Consider the following 17,877-nt stretch of genomic DNA (forward strand, 5'->3'; position numbering starts at 1 on the left):
ATACTTCATTTCTAAAGACCCTACGAGAACTCAAGCAACCAAATTATGTGCTCCTTGTGTACGTACACAGGTATACTATGTATTTGAAAATCAGCCTCACCCAAATTTCAGTATTGCCGGAAATTTCAGCGTTTTATTTAGCACCGATATACCTGAAGCCAGGTGCTCCAAAACGGAGGCAGGTGCGAAACGGTTTTAACGACGCGCAGCTTAGACTTCGTACTCGTGTAAATGAGAGTCGTAAATTTTGACGAGCGATCGCCAGAATACCTGGCTTTGATTGTATACTCGGTGAAAAGGTCTGACGGGTCATTATTAATTTGTGGTCAGGAAAAGCTTTGAAATTCTGCAGCGGTTAGAACAATATGAAGAGATCATAAAAATTGTTTTTTTTGCAAATGTTCGGATGGATTTCAGTAATGATATTATTATGTATTTCAAGTAGTTGTATTGTAACAGTTTTTGGGTTTTATAAAACTGTAATGACTACGCAACACGAGGGTCGGGGTTTAAGATCTGAATTTGAAAAGTTCCGATAGCGCAAAATTCCGAATTATTTGGTAACGAAGCTTGAAGTAAAGAAATGAAATATTTATGAAACAAAGTTTCGAGTGGTCGGAAAACCGACGGTTCAAAGTTGAGAAACTAAAGATTCCGAAGATTCAAGTTACCATAGAGCAAAGCATCGACAGAGTAAAAATCCGAAAATTAAAATATATTCACACAGCGTAGTTCAATCAGCGAGTGGATGTAAAGAATGAGAAAAACCGGAAATCGGAATGACCAGAATTCCGAACGTGAAAATATGGAAAAGCCAAAACGAAGAAAGATCAGTGTGGTGAAATTTCATCAAGCCGGAAATTCACAGAACTGAAAATCTTGGATCATTCGGAATCTCGATGCTTGAGATTTTTAAATTTACTCATTTTTGCACTTTCGAAACTTTGAGCATCGTGCGTCGGACGATTCGAAGCTTTGATGTTTCGTCAAAGTTTGTTTTCTCCACTTTGAGTTTGGCCAGCAAAAAAATCGGAATTTCAATCCCGCCCCCGGTTACGAGTTATGTCTCGATCTCACTGAAAGAATTTCGGAAGATTCGGCGATCGTTTGTATCGTCGATGTGCGATCTAGTTTGAGTGAAAAAATGTAAAACGAAAAATAGATCCCAGCTGTCCTTAGTTTGTACGACGTCTGCTTATATCCAGCGTGAATTCGCTGCTGTCTGGCAGGAATGAAAACCCGAAATGAGGGTAACTCGAATCGTTCGAGCAATTTTGACGCTGTAGTCGTTGTCTATGGCCTGCGGTACAACCACCCATCAACGCGAACCTCGAGGATTGAAGAGAAACACTTACTTGTCTCTCTGCCCCAGATAATACACGTATTATACGCGATGCATGTAACCGCGTTCAAGCCAAGAGCTACGCCGAGTTCTACTTTCCTCGGGTATACGCCTGCTTGCCTATACTAAATGCCATCGTCCAGCCTCTATTATACGCCCGGCATTCATTGCCCTGAGATAATAAAAGAACCGTTGCATGCATAATTCCTGCCTTTTGCCACACCGATGCGATATCACGACTGTGAACTCGAAAAAATGTATGTTCGAACGGATTCGACGCGAGTTAAAATTACCTTTCATTTTTCCTTTTTCTTTACCTTGTATTTTCGTCGTCGTTTGACCCTTCGGCGGTCGACTTTTGTTTATTTTTTAATTGTGCTTCGATCTTTGAAACCGCATTTCATTAACTTCGGAAATAGAAAAAAATACGTCGTGTTGGGGGGAAAATAAATTTTAGGACTAAAGCCAGATTGGAGTAATGACGTGTCGTTAACGGTACACCGTTTATCAGGTATGTATATATTATGTATAAATATCTAGGCGACATCCTCGAATCGTAGCGCGTCGTGTCAACTATTGAAACGCTGCCAAAAATTGAAATCTTATTCGCACACTGAGTGTGTGCGATTTGTGTCGGTGATCAGCGTGGTTTTTCGCAAGTTTGGCGTACGTTAGATGAATCTGTGCGACGACGACGGCGGAAAAGTTGACCGTGTTTCATCCGAATATTTTGTTTATTAATAGCTTTAGAAAGGTGTGAAATAAAAATGCTTTTAGTAATCGAGCGCTGTGATCATTCAGGCAGCGATAGCCAGCCTTTCGTCGTCAGGAAAAGACTGTTTCATCCTGTACAAGGGTTGGAAAGAAAAATGGAGGTGAACGGAATTATTATACATACTGTGTTAACGGGTTCACGAATTAATTCCGTTTTCCATCCTAACCGAAGAATACGCTGCTTCTCGTTACAAAATGAAAATTAATTATAATACAGTTTTGCAAACGATAAAATCTTTACTATATGTTATTATACTTTTTGTATGTATGTGTATAATATACGTACGGTGAGAGAAGTTTTACTGAATTTTTCTAGTTACTTTTGTGAATTTTGTGTTAATTTGTTGAGCCGGTGCAATTAAAAAATGATGTCAAGGCGTTGTTAATAACCGAAAAAATTTTAGCCGACTGAACGAAGAGATTGCGGTTTTAAAATTCTCTGAAAACTTAGTATGACAACTAACTACACGGTCACAGTGAATAGTTATTTGTACCTAATGTACCGGATTTTCTCGTCGCTGCAACGGATGTTTGAATGTTACTCAATCGATACTCATTTTCTTTTCAACAACGCGTACTTGTGGAACAATGAAATTTCTCTATCAGTGTGAAAGATTGTGTTTCAAAATCATGGCTCACATCTGCAACGTATAAAATACGTCATCCGACCGTGCTTACGCATTCGACGAAATACTGAGGCAGTAAGTCTTCTCTTTTATGGTTGTGGGGTGAATTTAAACGAGTTGGACACAAAGGAAGAAATGAAGAAGGACGAGAAGGAAAGGAAGGACGGGATGAGATCCCCGCCGTCAGACGTGGGCCTCAAGGGCAGAAAAGGGCTGGGAGCTGTCGTCCTTCTTCTGAAGCTATCCACCCTCTTTCCTCCATCATAATCATCATCATCATCATCATCATCATCATCATTAGCTTCTTCTTTTTCTTTTCTTGTCCTCCTTTCTCAGGAATTTACAAAAGCTCTCGACATCGTGGCGAGGTTGGATTTCCAAATTTGGAAAGTTCCGAATTATACGAAGGCGAAAAGCTTGAGGTCAAGGAATCCAGCTTTTACGAAACGACAAAGTTTCGAATCTTCGGAAAGCCGACGGTTCAAAGTTCCGAAATCCAAGATTTCGAAAATTCAAGTTACGATAGAGCAAAGTTTCGAAAAGTAAATTTCCGATGGAGCGAAATTTGGAAAAATAAAATTTGGACAGAGTAAAATTAAAATATCCTCACGCAGCATAATTTACTCAACGGGTGGTGGTAAAAAATGAGAAAAACCGAAAATCAGAATTACCAGGATTCCGAAGGTGAAAACATCGGAAAATTCAAATCAAACAAAGCTCAAAGCGTGGAAATTTCACTAACAGGCCAGAAATTCACAGAATTTAAAATCTTTGATCATTCGAAATTTCTATGTTTCGTCAGAGTTTTATTTCTTTACTTAAAGTTTCGCCGTTACTAAAAATTTCGGAATTCCAACCCCGCCGTCAATTCGACAGGTGGTGATGTTCAGTCTACGCGGTATCGGGATCGGCGTTATATTCGAAGTGGAAGAAAAATTTCCGGAAATTCTCCCACGGGACCCGAACAAGTCTGCCTGAAATTTTACCTGCGAAAGGATGAATCGAACCATCGTCTACAGACCGATGCTTACAGGCTCGAATCTTTTTCACTCTCTCCCTTATATCCTTTTACTCTACTACACGATGCATTCATGACATGCCTATGTTAACAATGGACTGGAAATAGTTGTCAGATGAAACGTCGGGTGTTTATGTGTAGTGGCGAATGGTTTTGAAATTTTTTTCTCACCTCGGGAGTTTAGGATAACCGAAGAACGCTTTACATCGGTCAAAATATGAAGAGGCAGTCAAAAATAAAGATGGAGCATCTGGAAAAACGTGGAATTAGTTGAATAAACTTTTTATTCAAAAACCACCAAAAACCCTGCAATCGACGAAATTTCATACCCAAGTTCACGCTTACTCGATTACAATTTTCCATTCTTACCGAAGGAAGTGTAATCGAAACGACGCCAAAGACGCTTTTAACCGATTATATCCGCAACGTTTATTCTCATTCGATTTCCGTACTTCAGCTCCACTCTTCGTTATTCGACAAATGTCAAGTACTCTTCTCGCAATTTAACGTCCAAGAACGATCACGACGACTTATAAAGACTCTGCGATAGTTAGCGTTGCAAGGTTTTGAAACTGCGAAGATAATTAATTTGAATTTGTGTGCTGCAATGCGATGAATTACTCGGAAGACCTTCGCTTCTTCTCTACGTTGGACACACGGAGTTTCTAACCAACTATACTTAATACGCGTGCACGTTCAAAGTCCCTGACAATATATGTATATGTATATTCGTATAGTTGACGATATTTGCAATCTTTTAATTACAGTTTAAATCATTCTCGCATAGCTGATTGTGAATTCATTGTGCATTCAAACTGCTCGGAGCGAATTGCTTCTCGTCCGTTTATACATTCAACTTTTTTTCCGTCGAGGCCTGAGCGAAGGTTCAGACCTTCTGCGAAATTCATTTCGGCACGTATTGAATTATATACCTTATACCTAACATCGAATTTATTCCCAATTCTATGCAGAGAAGAACCCCGGCTAACCTTGACGCTTGAACTTCAAACATATATATATGTGTGTATACGATGTATACGCAAGTGCGGTTGCTATTTGAGTATAACGCGTTTATTGAGTTATGTATACGAAGATGAATAAACGATATTGAAAGAGATAGAGATAGAGAGAGAGAGAGAGAGAGAGAGAAAGACGTCCAAGACCTCTTTGCGCTGAGTGAAAAAGGCGAATTTTGATTCTAAAACGAAGCTGAATTCGAGAAATTGATATTAACAACATATTGACAAAATTTGAATGATTTTTGAACGAATGCTTTGAAGGTGAAAAACAAAGTGAATTTCAATAGCCGTTCGAACAACCAACGTTCCTTGAAAATTGAAATACTTTTTTCAATCGCAAATTTCAATTTATGCTAATTTGTATGTAATTATCGTCAGGAGATTCACGTTATATTTTCCAATGTCGAATATAACAAAATTGGCTAACCGAGCGATCAGCTATCGAAATGAATTTTCTTGTTACGCTGATCGTGTTCCATAAAATTATCGTCAAGTCGCTTATAGATATACCGTTTGTTGAAATTACCGCAAGGGATAATAATAAATAAAAAAAAATAAATAAATAAAAAAACAAAACGAAACTACATCAAGTTATTTACAATACAAGCTGAATCCGCAATTGGAAAAAATTACAACAATTTGTTTTCTACCAACGAAACGTATCGTTGTAACCGTTATAAAATGAAAAAAAAAAAAAATGTTCCGTCGGAAGCTTTTCATTATAAAATTAAATCCGCGATCTTACGAGTGAAAATATTTATGTTTTTTTTTTTTAATTTTTTTCTTTACAATAATTGCGGGAAACTTCTGTAAGTTTAATTGAACACAGAGAACGATTCCGCGCTTTTGCACGAATTCGGGTAGAATTCTTTCTTCGATCCTTTGTGTGATTATTATTACACGGATCTCTCTCTTTGTTTCCATCTCGAGTCTTGAAAGGATCGCCGGCAACAACGACAGCGAAATAATGGGACCCCGCACGCCTCGGTCCCAAATTTATACCTGCCTCGGTAAGTTGGTTGAATTTCTGAAAGGTCCCATTCCCCGGCGGAGTGGGAAAGACGGGCCCACCATGGTCAGGCCGTTGATCTTCGGCCGTGTGGAATACCGGACGACCTTGAGACTTACGGTCAATTTGCAAAGCTCGGAACGCGACGGGCGCGCCGCCGCAAACTTGTCTCGCGTTAATCGTGGAGGACGGACGAGGAGGGAGGAAAAAAAAAAAAAAGAAAAGAAATCCCGGTGAATCTGGAATTTGGGAATATATTGTTTTATTTATTTATTTAAACATTCCTTTATAATTTATAAAAAAAATCATCCTGAATGTCAAATTCTTGTGGGGATATTTTTTTCCCCCCCTATTTTTGGAACGATATTCAAATCGGTAACGAATTTGAACGTAACAAAATGTTTGAAAAAAAAAAAAATAAATAAATTGAATATTTATTGAATACGTAATTACTTCTACGAAGTTTACTTTCCGAATTTTTGACCGATGGATATTTTGATTTTTTTTTTTCTTTTTGTATCGTTTACCGTATTTTCTGTAATGCAAAAGCTGCGAGATCTTTCGAAATACTTTCTTTCTTTCTTTTTTTTTTTTTTTTCAACATATGTGCTCTTTGCCTTGTTTTCAATCATTGAAATAAACGACACAAAAGTGTAAAAAACGTTGGTCTTACTTTTTCATTCTTTGTTTTATTTTTGATGCTTTTAAAACACCAAACGCATGGCTTAAATTGCGTATATAAATATTTGCTAACGATTAGTAGCAGTTTCCAATGTTTTTGATTTTCGTTTGTGTGTAATTTTATAATTTTGGGAACGATATTTTTTTTTTTTTTATCTTAATCTTCGTACGCGCACCAACATTTCTTAGCTTCTTAATGATGATGATTTGTTTTTTCTCCACTATTGAATTTGATTTTATTACTTTAATAATTTTCATCGTCGTAACATAAGTGTGACATTACGATGTTCTTCGATTATCACGTTAGAGCTCGCTGTGATTAAACGTTACAGTTTAATAAGGAAGAAAAATCCCCGTACTATATACTGACATGTATTATCTTGAATTACACATTTTTCATTCCACGTATGTTTCAACGAAATGTTTACTCATGGTTCTCAGCTTTCTAAAAGCAATTCAATTTTCTACCGCCTAAACCGTTTCAAATTTGCGACAGGTACGCATGTTTATTATTCTCGCTCGGATTGAGCAGAAAATACGGTGAATGAATTTTGGAGAGTCTGTTCTTCTCTTTTACTCTCTACGTTTTTCAACGCTTTTCAAAACTTTCTCCCACAATAAACTTTCGTAGCTGATAATTCAAGAAGTTGTCCAACCGTTTAATTTTCACCTTTTTCTGATAGAAGTTACCTGACGTAAAATATTATTGAAGGAATAAGAATATAACAAACGCTTAGTTTCTCGTACTAAAACCGGCTGTACTTATAATACCGTTTGTTAATTAATTAAACGCGGCCCCGAACGTAAAATGTACGTGGTCACGGTTTTTTTTTTTTTTTTATCCGTGATTGGGTCGCACTTGATAATATATATATGTGTGTGTGTGTGTGTATATATTTATCTTAGAAATATAAAAACGACGAGTGGATGAAATATAAATACGTATACATACTGGTATATTTTTTAACTTTATTTTATCGGTATTGAAGAGCGCTTATCGATAGAGGAAGAAGTAAATAACAATAAGCGGAAAAAAAAGGAACGAGAGTACGAAACGTTGTAATTTTACTTGTCACAAGTTGCAAATATTTGTTGAAACATCTCTGCGAAATCTCGATCACGTGACTCGTACACGTGAAATTATATTTACAACTTGTATTTTCAAACCATGGATGATGAAAAATAAGCATCGTAGCGGTAAAAACTCCGCTGGAGTTTATTCAACTCGGTAAAATCGAGTGAAGATATTACGCACAAATTCACGTCCATGTCAATCTATTAAACATTAATTTTCTCATGATAGGTATAAGTTTTTATTCCAATTTAAAGTAGAACTGAGTTTGGAGAATTCCATGAGAATCCAACCAACGTCTGACTCTCGCCATTTATGATTTTATTGAAACATTTTTTTTCTGCAATTGTCTGTAAAATCGTAGCGAAATATCGTATTGTTTCTTTCGTAATACTTAATTTCACTTACAGTGTCGGTATTCTTCTTTTTTTTATCGAAACAACACGCTTATATTTACTTATTCATCACAAATTTTCACTCACGTCTAGATATTTGATGAAAATTTTCCTCTACATAGAACGTAATATTTTTTTGAAATACTCACGGACGCGAATAATTGAACGAAGAAAAAGTGAGCCACGCACGTATTCGTATCGTACTTTCTTTGAAATTTTTATATATGTCACTTGGGATGGCGGCGGCTGCGTCAGGAAAAGTAGAAACGATTTATTTTGCGTGGCTCCTGCTGCTGCTTTCATTCGCGTGATAACTTTTCAAATTAACGCGCGATATGTTCGCTTTTCTGTAGTTAGGACGCGCATCGGTAAAAATTGGCAAGAGAGAAAGAAGTAAGAAACGGGATAAAAGAAACTTTCCCCCCTTTCTATTTAGACTTTTGTACGTATATTCGACATATTTACATTTCTGCAAACTTGTAGTAGGCGGGGAGAGTTAGTTTGCAAATTACAGGTGTCGCAAAATTTATGTTGCAACGTTCTTGAAACGTATTTTCACCTTGGTTGTATTAGTTTGTTGCTCTTCTTGCAGGTGTAGCTTCATCGTTAAAATCACCGTTTTCGCATTGTTGTATAACAAATGTCCTAACAATTCAACAATAGATCATCTATGTTATTAGAAATAAATAAGTTAACCGTATGTTTATCATTATTTGCGAAAAGAAAATGATCAAATTCTTGGATTAAAAAATAACTTCATTGAACTATTCAATTTTTATATTCAACAATATTTAGCAAAAATTCTTGTTGCAATATATAAACCTGTAGTATACGTATAGCCGTATGAATTGTTTACTGAATTTCAGGCAATTCCAAAATCGTGAAGTAACGGGTTTTTCCTCAGCATGAATCATTACGATGTCTTTACTAACTTCAATATGATGAAAAAAACACAGTTTCAACAATGTTACCGTTAAGTAACGTGTACTTATATATGCGCGCATTCGTGTTATGTTTATTCGTATGTTCAGCGACTTTTGTAGCGATTGGCGCGTTGCGAACGGTTTAATTGCGACTCTTCACGTACACGAGTCTATTTCTATTGAATTAACACACGTATGTATCTTATGTTTGAGCCTGCATGTATTCGCATAAAGTATAACACACTAGTCACGTTTTACCGTCCGCGATTATTCCGCAACGCCCTTGGCTCTTATCATATAATACTTTACACGCGTTGGCCTTGACTCCCTGGACAAGCTGATTTTTGTATTAACTTTTATGTCAAACTTGACTTAATTCATTTTTTTACTTTCCCTTTGAACGGAAAATCTTGGCTAAATGCGATAATTTCAAGAGTTATTAGTAAAATTATTGTCGGTATAACGTTGAGGACATTGGTTTATTGATTTTATTACGGTAAACTCGCATTTGGATCACCGACCGTCTTAAAGTTTGCATACCAGAGAAAAAAACTTCCACTTTATGTAGCAAAGAAAAAAAAAAAAAAAAAAACACCAGCTTGTATGAAAACTTTTAATGAAAATATAAATAATCACGTATTTTATATCTAGGCGGAAACAAGCGGTTTCAGGCTGATCGTGAGATAGCCGTCGAACTTTCCGTTTTCACACTGCAGGTTCTAAATTCACAGACAAAAAATCCTGAGACATGAAATTTCGAGGTGAAAGAGCATGTTTCTGGTTTCTTGTTCACCATATTGGATCCACCGTCTTCAGTTTTGAAAATTCAATATCATATTCGTGATCAGCAACCTCAAAAACCCCCAAGTACCGAGTTTAGTTCAAACAGATTTAATTTGGATTTTCGTCCACCGTATTGGATCCGCCATTTTGTAATACCTGCAATATAGCCTCAAATTCGTGATCAGCAACCTGAAAAACCCCTAAGCATCGAGTTTTGTTCAAATCGATTTAATTTGGATTTTTGTCCACCGTATTGGATCCGCCATTTTGTAATACCTGCAATATAGCCTCAAATTCGTGATCAGCAACCTGAAAAACCCCCAAGCATCGAGTTTTGTTCAAATCGATTTAATTTGGATTTTTGTCCACCGTATTGGATCCGCCATTTTGCAATACCTGTAATCTAACCTCAAATTCGTGATTAGCGACTTCAAAAAGCCTCAGCTACAGAGTTTCGTCCAAATCGATTTACTTTGGATTTTGATTCACCGTATTGGATCCGCCATTTTGTAATACCTGCAATCTAACCTCGAATTCGTGATCAGCGATTAAAAAAACTTGAGGGTACCAAGGTTCATAAAAATCCTTCGATCCGATCTAAAGATACCACGATTGTTATTTTATCTTTTAGAACCATGTTATTTAAATAATTCGAAAAGTATTCAACCGATCAAAGCCAAACTGTAATCAGTTCTAAGTTTAGAAAGGCCGCTACAATTGAGACCGAAATGATTCAAATCCGGTAATCCGTTCTCGAGGTATCGGCGGACAAAAAATTTATCACATGCGTGTATTACGTACAATATATGCGACGAGTGGTTAGTTTTTCTCCCTAGGGAGAAAAGTAATTTCCCTAGGGACGAAATCGAAGCAATTGTGGACCGCGTATGCGCGAACCCATCTTTACGCCACCTAGATGAAGTTGGCTGTTTACTTTCGCCCCGCTAAACTGCTGAGCAAAGCCCCACTTTTCACGCACTTGTTATAAAAACGATGCGCACCATAGACATAAAACAAAAGGGATATTCGCGTCATCTTAAAATTGTAATTCTTGCACAACGGCGCGAGAAAGTCATCGTGTTATAAGTACGGTGTTAAAACGTTCGCATCGCGCGATGATTGCGATTCGCGGTTTTAACGAGAAACTCAGCTTATTGTTAGATGCAGGATCGACAGTTTGAACAATTTCACTCTGCTTCATTGCCTCTCAGCCGTTTAACCGAGAGCTGTTCTACTTTCACGTCGTTAATTCTCTTCTCATCAACTTCCGCCTTAATATACATATACATATATGCTGTGTAGTAACCGTTTTCTCAAACTAACCTAATCTTGCCTAACACGTACTTAATCACTTTCAACATTTATACGCAAACGCGTTTCGCGAAACGTTAATAATAATAATAATTACTATTATTTTAACCTTTTTTTCTGTGATAAATTTAATAAAACGAAGGGAAAAAAGAGTGGGGCAAATTTTAATTTCCTCAACTCGATCGATTTGTTTCATTTCCCATGGACTGAATTTCTGTTCTTCTCATTGGTTGCTTTAAAAGCGAACGAAAAATCTTCTCTCTATATTTTATTCAACGACGAAAACTGTTTTCACGTGTATAAATTATCATTCGATTCGCTATCACGTTTTGTGTTATCGAAGAGATTTAGCAGTGATTTCTAAAGACGTGAAAGAGATTGTTGAAATCAGAAAAATTTAGGGCATATTTTTATCGAATGCTTGTTTTTTTTTTTTTTTTTCTCCTTTACGCTTATTTCATTCGTTCATAGGTGTATGAAAATCCTGGTGAAAATCGAATTTCTGAGCTGATCAAGCATTTCCATACCAATGAAGCCTTTTTATAAAACATGAATTGGACAGATTTGTTACTTTCGCGACACCCGGTATACCGTCGTGTGTGTGTGTGTGGTAACTTGAGAGTGAAAGTCAACGGAGGGAAACTATAGAAATGTCGTCGGTCGTACTTTTACAGACTCTCGGTTACGATCGGACAACAGCAGCGACGAGTTTTGCTTACGCGCTCTCTGATTGTGAGCCTTTGTATCTATCCACACTTACCTTTCACTTATCTAAACTTTTCTATTTCAGTAACTTGAGGCTCTCGTTCATTCAAAATTCGTTCCTCGAATGATTTATATTGATTTTTATCGAAAACGTTGAGTTGTTTTAAATTGTTGTTATTTATTTTTTTTTTTCCTCTAGTCAACGATACGAGGATATAAATAAATTAAAATCGACGTTGATCCTTGACTAATACATGTTTTAAGTTGACATACAGAAATTTGATGATTTTTTTTTTTTTTTGTAGTTTTACAAAACTGTGAGTGAATATGCGATTCGAAAATTAACTGACACCAGTGTTCGAATATTTAATTCCTACAAGCTTTATGTAACGTTATCATGTTTCTACGAACGGTGAAAATGTGAGATTCTAATCGGGTGTAATAATAATTCAATGGAAATAAAAGAGAAATGCAAATGCAACTGTAAAAGTCTATGATTTTAAAATACTTGATTAAACCTGAAACTATCAGATTATATTGCAGAATCTTATTTCGTCTGGATTGTAAATAAACGGAATAGTTCGAAGGAAGGTTTATTATAATATAATATAATATAAAAATCGTCACTTACGTAGACGTGGCATATTATCAACTCTAAATGTCACTTGTTGACTTTAACGCAAGTGTAAATGTAAAAAATGCAAATCGTCTTGCAGCTTAACTCTCCCCGCCTGTATGAAATATCGTGTCATGATTAATTTTTTATTCCCTCATTCGGCATTTAAATTTGAAAAAATTATTATTGATTTTTATTTATCTTCGTAACATTCGACGTTTCGTGCTCACTTTATTCATAATTCCTCGTCAAATTATTTTTATGCGAATAATTATTGAAATTTCTAACGTCGTTGACGCGATTCTTCGCGGTTTTTATCGTTTTTTTTTTTTTTTGTTCTCTCTCTCTCTCAATACTCATTTTCGTAAATCACTTTCGGTCGTGCAAAACGCAAAGCCGGTAAGTCTGTCAGGTTTTGTCCTTGTTTATTTCCAGTTTGGTCTCCGAATTGAATGAATTGCCGCTGCATCGCAGACGGACGCTGCGTCACGCTGCACGCTTGGTTATTTCCGCATCTCGGAACGCCAATTAGCATAAATTAATTAACGCTCTTGGCACTATGGTATATATTTATTTACCATTAAAAACCCGTTGACGTTTATGACATTTTATCAAATGACAATATATGCTTATAATACTATTATTATCTTTATCGAAAATAATATCTGTGATAAGGAAAAGTATAATTCTTATATGGTAGAACGTGAAATTTGGATTTTAAATAGATTTTGAGGTTAGTTAGAAGAGAATTAGGTTAAAGTTATATGACTGCATGAATTCCTTGAGTTTTGTTTTTTTCGTAGCAGGTACTTTACTAGTAATATTATCTACACAGCGACGCATGTGGAATAAAGTGAAAGTAGATGTGGCGTGGATCTTTTTTTATTTCTCTAACATTTCTCACTCTACAATTTCGATTTATACTTTTGCTGAACGGCTTCTATTCGTTTTCAATTATATTTTGACAAATACAAAATAGTTTTCATCTTGCGTAACATTTTTTAAAAAAGAATGGTTGGGACGAAACATCTGACCAAAATAGTGAGTGCTTTTTTTAGGTTGTAGAATCATATAAAAAATAACGAAGCAAATTGGCGGGAGTCGGGGAAAATGACCTCTCAGTTGGCATGGAATACTTCATGTATATTATGAGCGAAGAAGAGGAAGTGGAAGTGGAAGTGGAAGTTGAGGTTGAGGTTGAGGCTAGGTAGGCATCGGCATCGGGTTTATGGTGGTGTAGCCCCTTTGCACGTGACAAGAAAACTCACGTGGGCCAGAGCGTACAACTGAGAGGTCATCGGACTGATCTGACCAACGATGTGACGACGAGCCAACGCAACCTGCAGTCACGACCATGAGAAAAGGGATTTTGTTAGTTCCGGTCTCTCGGAACATGTGCAACAAAATTTTTATCATTTTGATTATTTTTTTTTTTTAACCAACCTTTCGAGTCTTAGTGGTAACTATTATTCTTACCACCTATTTTATATCCTATCGTATTTTTATTTTATTTTTTTTTTTTTGTATTTTTAGAGAACTTTTCAACATATTTGAAATTATTGTTGCTGGAACAAAATTGATTGAAACAAACATGGAATACGGAAATATGGATAAAGATGGAATAATTCATTCCTGAGAAAGTTATTTAATATAATATAAATTACAAGTTTTTGGGGGCCGTGGTTACGAATTTGAAAACGGATTTTAGAAATTCAAGATGGCGGGTCCAATATTGTGGACGATAATTTCAATCTGATTGAATCCGGAGAAAAAACTCTGTCGACTGGTTTTTGGGGTCGATGATTACGAATCTGAAATCATATTTTGACAACTCATCGTGGCGAATCCAATCAGCGACTCGTAAAACTCTTGCACAGAGTTTCTTGACCGTATTCGATCAAATTTGAAATTTTCGTTCATTATATTCGACCCACTGTCTTGAATTTTCAAAGTCAGATCCCAGATTCGCAATCAGCGACTCCAAAAACCATTAAATAGTATCTTGTTTTAAAAGTTGACTCTGTAACTCAAAGGGTAAATGCCTCTCTTCGTTTCAATAAAGAAACTATAATTTTTAAGTAAATAGAAAAAAGTTGAGAATATCAGATGATTATTAATAGCGCTCCAATGTTTTCGAACGATGCATTGTAACGAAATATTCAGACTTCCGCTTTTCGTAAATACTCAGAGAAGAAAGGAAATTGTTGCTTTCGATATATATTCACGTTTCATCGAGATCTGAATAGAATTACCTTTGACCAATTTCCATATTAAAATCAACGTCCAAGCAATCCGTTGTGACAAATTGTTCATTCTACTATATATTTGGTGGTTTCGATTCTTCCTGTTACTTCCAACTCGGAACTGATCAGATTTTTAGCGAAATTGTCCAAGTAGTTACCAAGTTGTTTTCAAAAATGTAAATCTATTCTCGTCTGAAGATAAATCAAAACCGGTATAAACGAATTCGGACAAAAATTCATCCAGTCTTTCAACAGCAACAGTTTCTACACTTTACTCGGAACTGATAAGATCAAAGTCCAAAAATCGGTCATTCCAGTTACAGTCGAAACTTCTTGGACCAGTCTTTTCAAGCCCAGGGATATTGCTTCTGCTTTTTTTCCCCCCGCCACTTTTTCGAGCTACATTTGCAAAAGTTTCTAAACGACATTGATGCAAAATCAACAACTGGTGGTGGGGGGTTCGGTCGATTGGTTAGTCGGTTGGTTAGTGCAATTAACCTTACATAATTGAAGGACGACCTCCGAGGATATATATATATACATATATATATATTGCAGAAATTGTCGCAGTGACCGTGTTGCGTGCTGGCGATGGTAACGATCGAAGGTCAAATACCTTGAGCCTGACTCTCATCGGTCGGTCGAGTGCCCATGGATTGTGTGCGAGGCCTCGGAGCTGGTTTCGAACTACGAGAACACACACAGAGGTTGCTCTGCTCTTTCGTGTCTGGGTTAGACGATTGGCCAGAGATGTGACGTTGCTACGAGGATGACGTTAATGACGTTGATGACGATGACGATGACGATGACGACGCTTTCCAGCCGCGTCCGTGCGTGCTTTTTCACATCGGTTCAGTTAGATTTAATTCTTGACTCGTATACGCGTCGAGGTATGTGATGATGGTACTGTTGCAGAGGTCAACTGCCGACTTTGAGCCAGTGAGAAACACGCACGGTCATTTTTAACAACCGCAGAATTGGGCACAGGGTGAACAATTGTATACCTAATTCGTAGTTGTATACTACGATGGAAATTACGTGGGTATGAGTTCGGAGGAAAGGTTCGCTTAAGGAAGTCTGCACGGGTTGTGTATGGAAATTGAGAGGTCAATTGGCGGATTCGAAGCATCGGCGGAATTGATCGCGTTCGACGAAGAACCCTTTCGATCTGTTCTATTATTTCATTGTCCATTGGACGTAATGTCTGACAGGGAAACAAAAAATGTTTTTGTTTTTATACTGATTATTGTTAACTTATTTTCTGTACTTTTCGAACTGTTCAACGTGTCTAACCTACATTGTTCGTCGTTTCTGCTGTTTTTGTCTCTAGACTAGCCGTGATGTTTTAATGATCTGAATGACTGCGCTGTTGGAAAAAATAAAGTGAACGGAATGAAAGTTGAATCACCGATTACGGTTAGACGGTATAAAAGGATAATAGATAAAATGTGTGTATAATTGTCATGAAACTTTTACAGTTTGCGGTTAAGTTTGAAAATAATTTTGCCCGTCACATATCGCATCGATTAATTTTGCTGTAGGTGGTCGGATCTTGAAAAAAATGAAAATTAAATATTTCAAAAAATGACTGAATTTGACGAGTACGATGAAAGAAATTTGGTTTCATTCGAAGACACGTAACATCGCGTTTTTTTTCTATCTGGTATTTGCTCGATGTATCAAGAAATCCTTTAGGTGGGGGGTTTACAATTGGATGGCCTTGCCTATTTTTAGCAATATTTGTCATTTTTTTTTTTTATTTAAAGAAAATGAAAACACTTGGAGTAACTTCAGTTTCAGGGCTTTATTATTTATAGTTTCAAGAACATTTTCGAAGTTTTTCATTGAAATGAATAACGAAATGGAGGCATGGCGTATAATACAAGTATAGCGAACGACACCGAAACTCGAGGACTTTTGCCGTGGCGCGTCCTTTTGCCGTCCACAGATCGACAAAATTTTCAGACTTTGAAAATCACGAAACGTTGATGAAACAAAATCAAACATGTACGATTGTGAAAGAAAAAAAATTTCATCGTCTTCGACCAAAAAATTGTTGAAAAAAATTTGCGTACAAAAACGTTGGGACTGAAGTTTAAAAATCTAGCCGCGAGCTCGAATTTGATAAACAAATTATATACTATTAAAATTGAACGAGGAATCTGCTGCGACAACGGATTGAATGCGTGGTCGTTCCTAACTCGTATTCGCCATCCTTACATTTCATTATTAATTTCAATGAATAAATTCTAAAACGTTCTCGATACCTTAAACAATAAAGCCCTGAAACTCAAATTGCTACGAGTACTGTCATTTTCTAAAAAAAAAAAAAAAACAAAAGAATCCCTGCACACGGGATCGTGAATTTGGTACTTATTTCGGCACGTTTGATATTCTGCTTCCAGGATCCCGGTCGTGAGTGACTGCGCACCGCAGACGTCGCGGGTCACGTCGAACTTGCACAGCAGCAGTAGCATGGCGGTGAGCCGGGTTCCGAGCCCTCCGCCGCCCGAAGTCAACACGCCCGTCGCCGAGAACTGGTGCTACACGCAGGTACGTAATACTCGTTTTTCTTTTTTTCTTTTTACTACAAATATCGGACCGCTTACCTTCTGTTGTTCATCGGCTTTTCCTCCCTTCCCTTACCCTAGGTCCGTTATCCTGATGTCGTCCTCACGACCAACCTGCGACACGCCGGCTTGAATCACGGTTTTTTTTAAAAAAATATTATTATTATTATTATTATTATTATTATTATTATTGTTGTTGTTGTTGTTGTTGTTATCGGGGTAAAGATTTACACCATGATTACGTATTTCGTTGCTGTTGCTTAACGCTGAGAGAAATTTTTAGTACCGTTTAACGCTCGGTCCTTGACTATTTTCATTGTTTTTTTTTTTTTTACCAAAATCGAAAAATATAGTTCTGGGTAGAAAATGAAAAATTTATAGTTTTCTAACTGTTACCGGAAAGTCTGGTATCCGTTACTATTCTTCCTCATCACGATCGCTGTTGCTGTATTTTGCTATATATATATTTAAATTGACGTTAAAGCCTTGTTTAACTAAAAACGTAAAGGAAATCGAAGAAACTGATTTTGCGTTGCAATTGACAAAAAAAGGATCGACAATGGTTGAAAATGGTTATAAGGCGTAGCTCGTTTTTCATAATTCCAACAATATTTGAACAGTTTTTTTTTTTTTTTTTAACGATATCTGTTTTAACTGAACTTTAAGATTACAAACAGATTTTTCTGTAATCTTGAATAATTTCTTACGAGTACCAATGATCGTCTCGATGGTTGCTAAGGCAGAATTTTATTTAATATTACCGATTATCATTTCGGAGATTACGATTTCG

General features: G+C 36.6%; 2 protein-coding genes across 2 annotated transcripts in view; both read left to right on the forward strand.

Moving 5' to 3' along the window:
• The window catches only part of LOC107223710 (origin recognition complex subunit 2), a 149,510-nt gene extending 132,520 nt beyond the window's left edge, over positions 1-16,990 (forward strand). The window contains exon 12 of the mRNA XM_046738732.1: positions 16,923-16,990. The gene's annotated coding sequence lies outside the window, so the exon portion shown is untranslated. The remainder of the gene's footprint in view (positions 1-16,922) is intronic.
• The window catches only part of LOC107226968 (protein roadkill), a 35,751-nt gene that overhangs the window by 2,828 nt on the left and 15,046 nt on the right, over positions 1-17,877 (forward strand). The window contains exon 2 of the mRNA XM_046738735.1: positions 16,923-17,070. Coding sequence (XP_046594691.1) covers positions 16,923-17,070 — 148 coding nt within the window. The remainder of the gene's footprint in view (positions 1-16,922; positions 17,071-17,877) is intronic.

This window comes from Neodiprion lecontei, chromosome 4 (genome assembly GCF_021901455.1).
Source record: "Neodiprion lecontei isolate iyNeoLeco1 chromosome 4, iyNeoLeco1.1, whole genome shotgun sequence".
Classification (NCBI taxonomy): domain Eukaryota; kingdom Metazoa; phylum Arthropoda; class Insecta; order Hymenoptera; family Diprionidae; genus Neodiprion; species Neodiprion lecontei.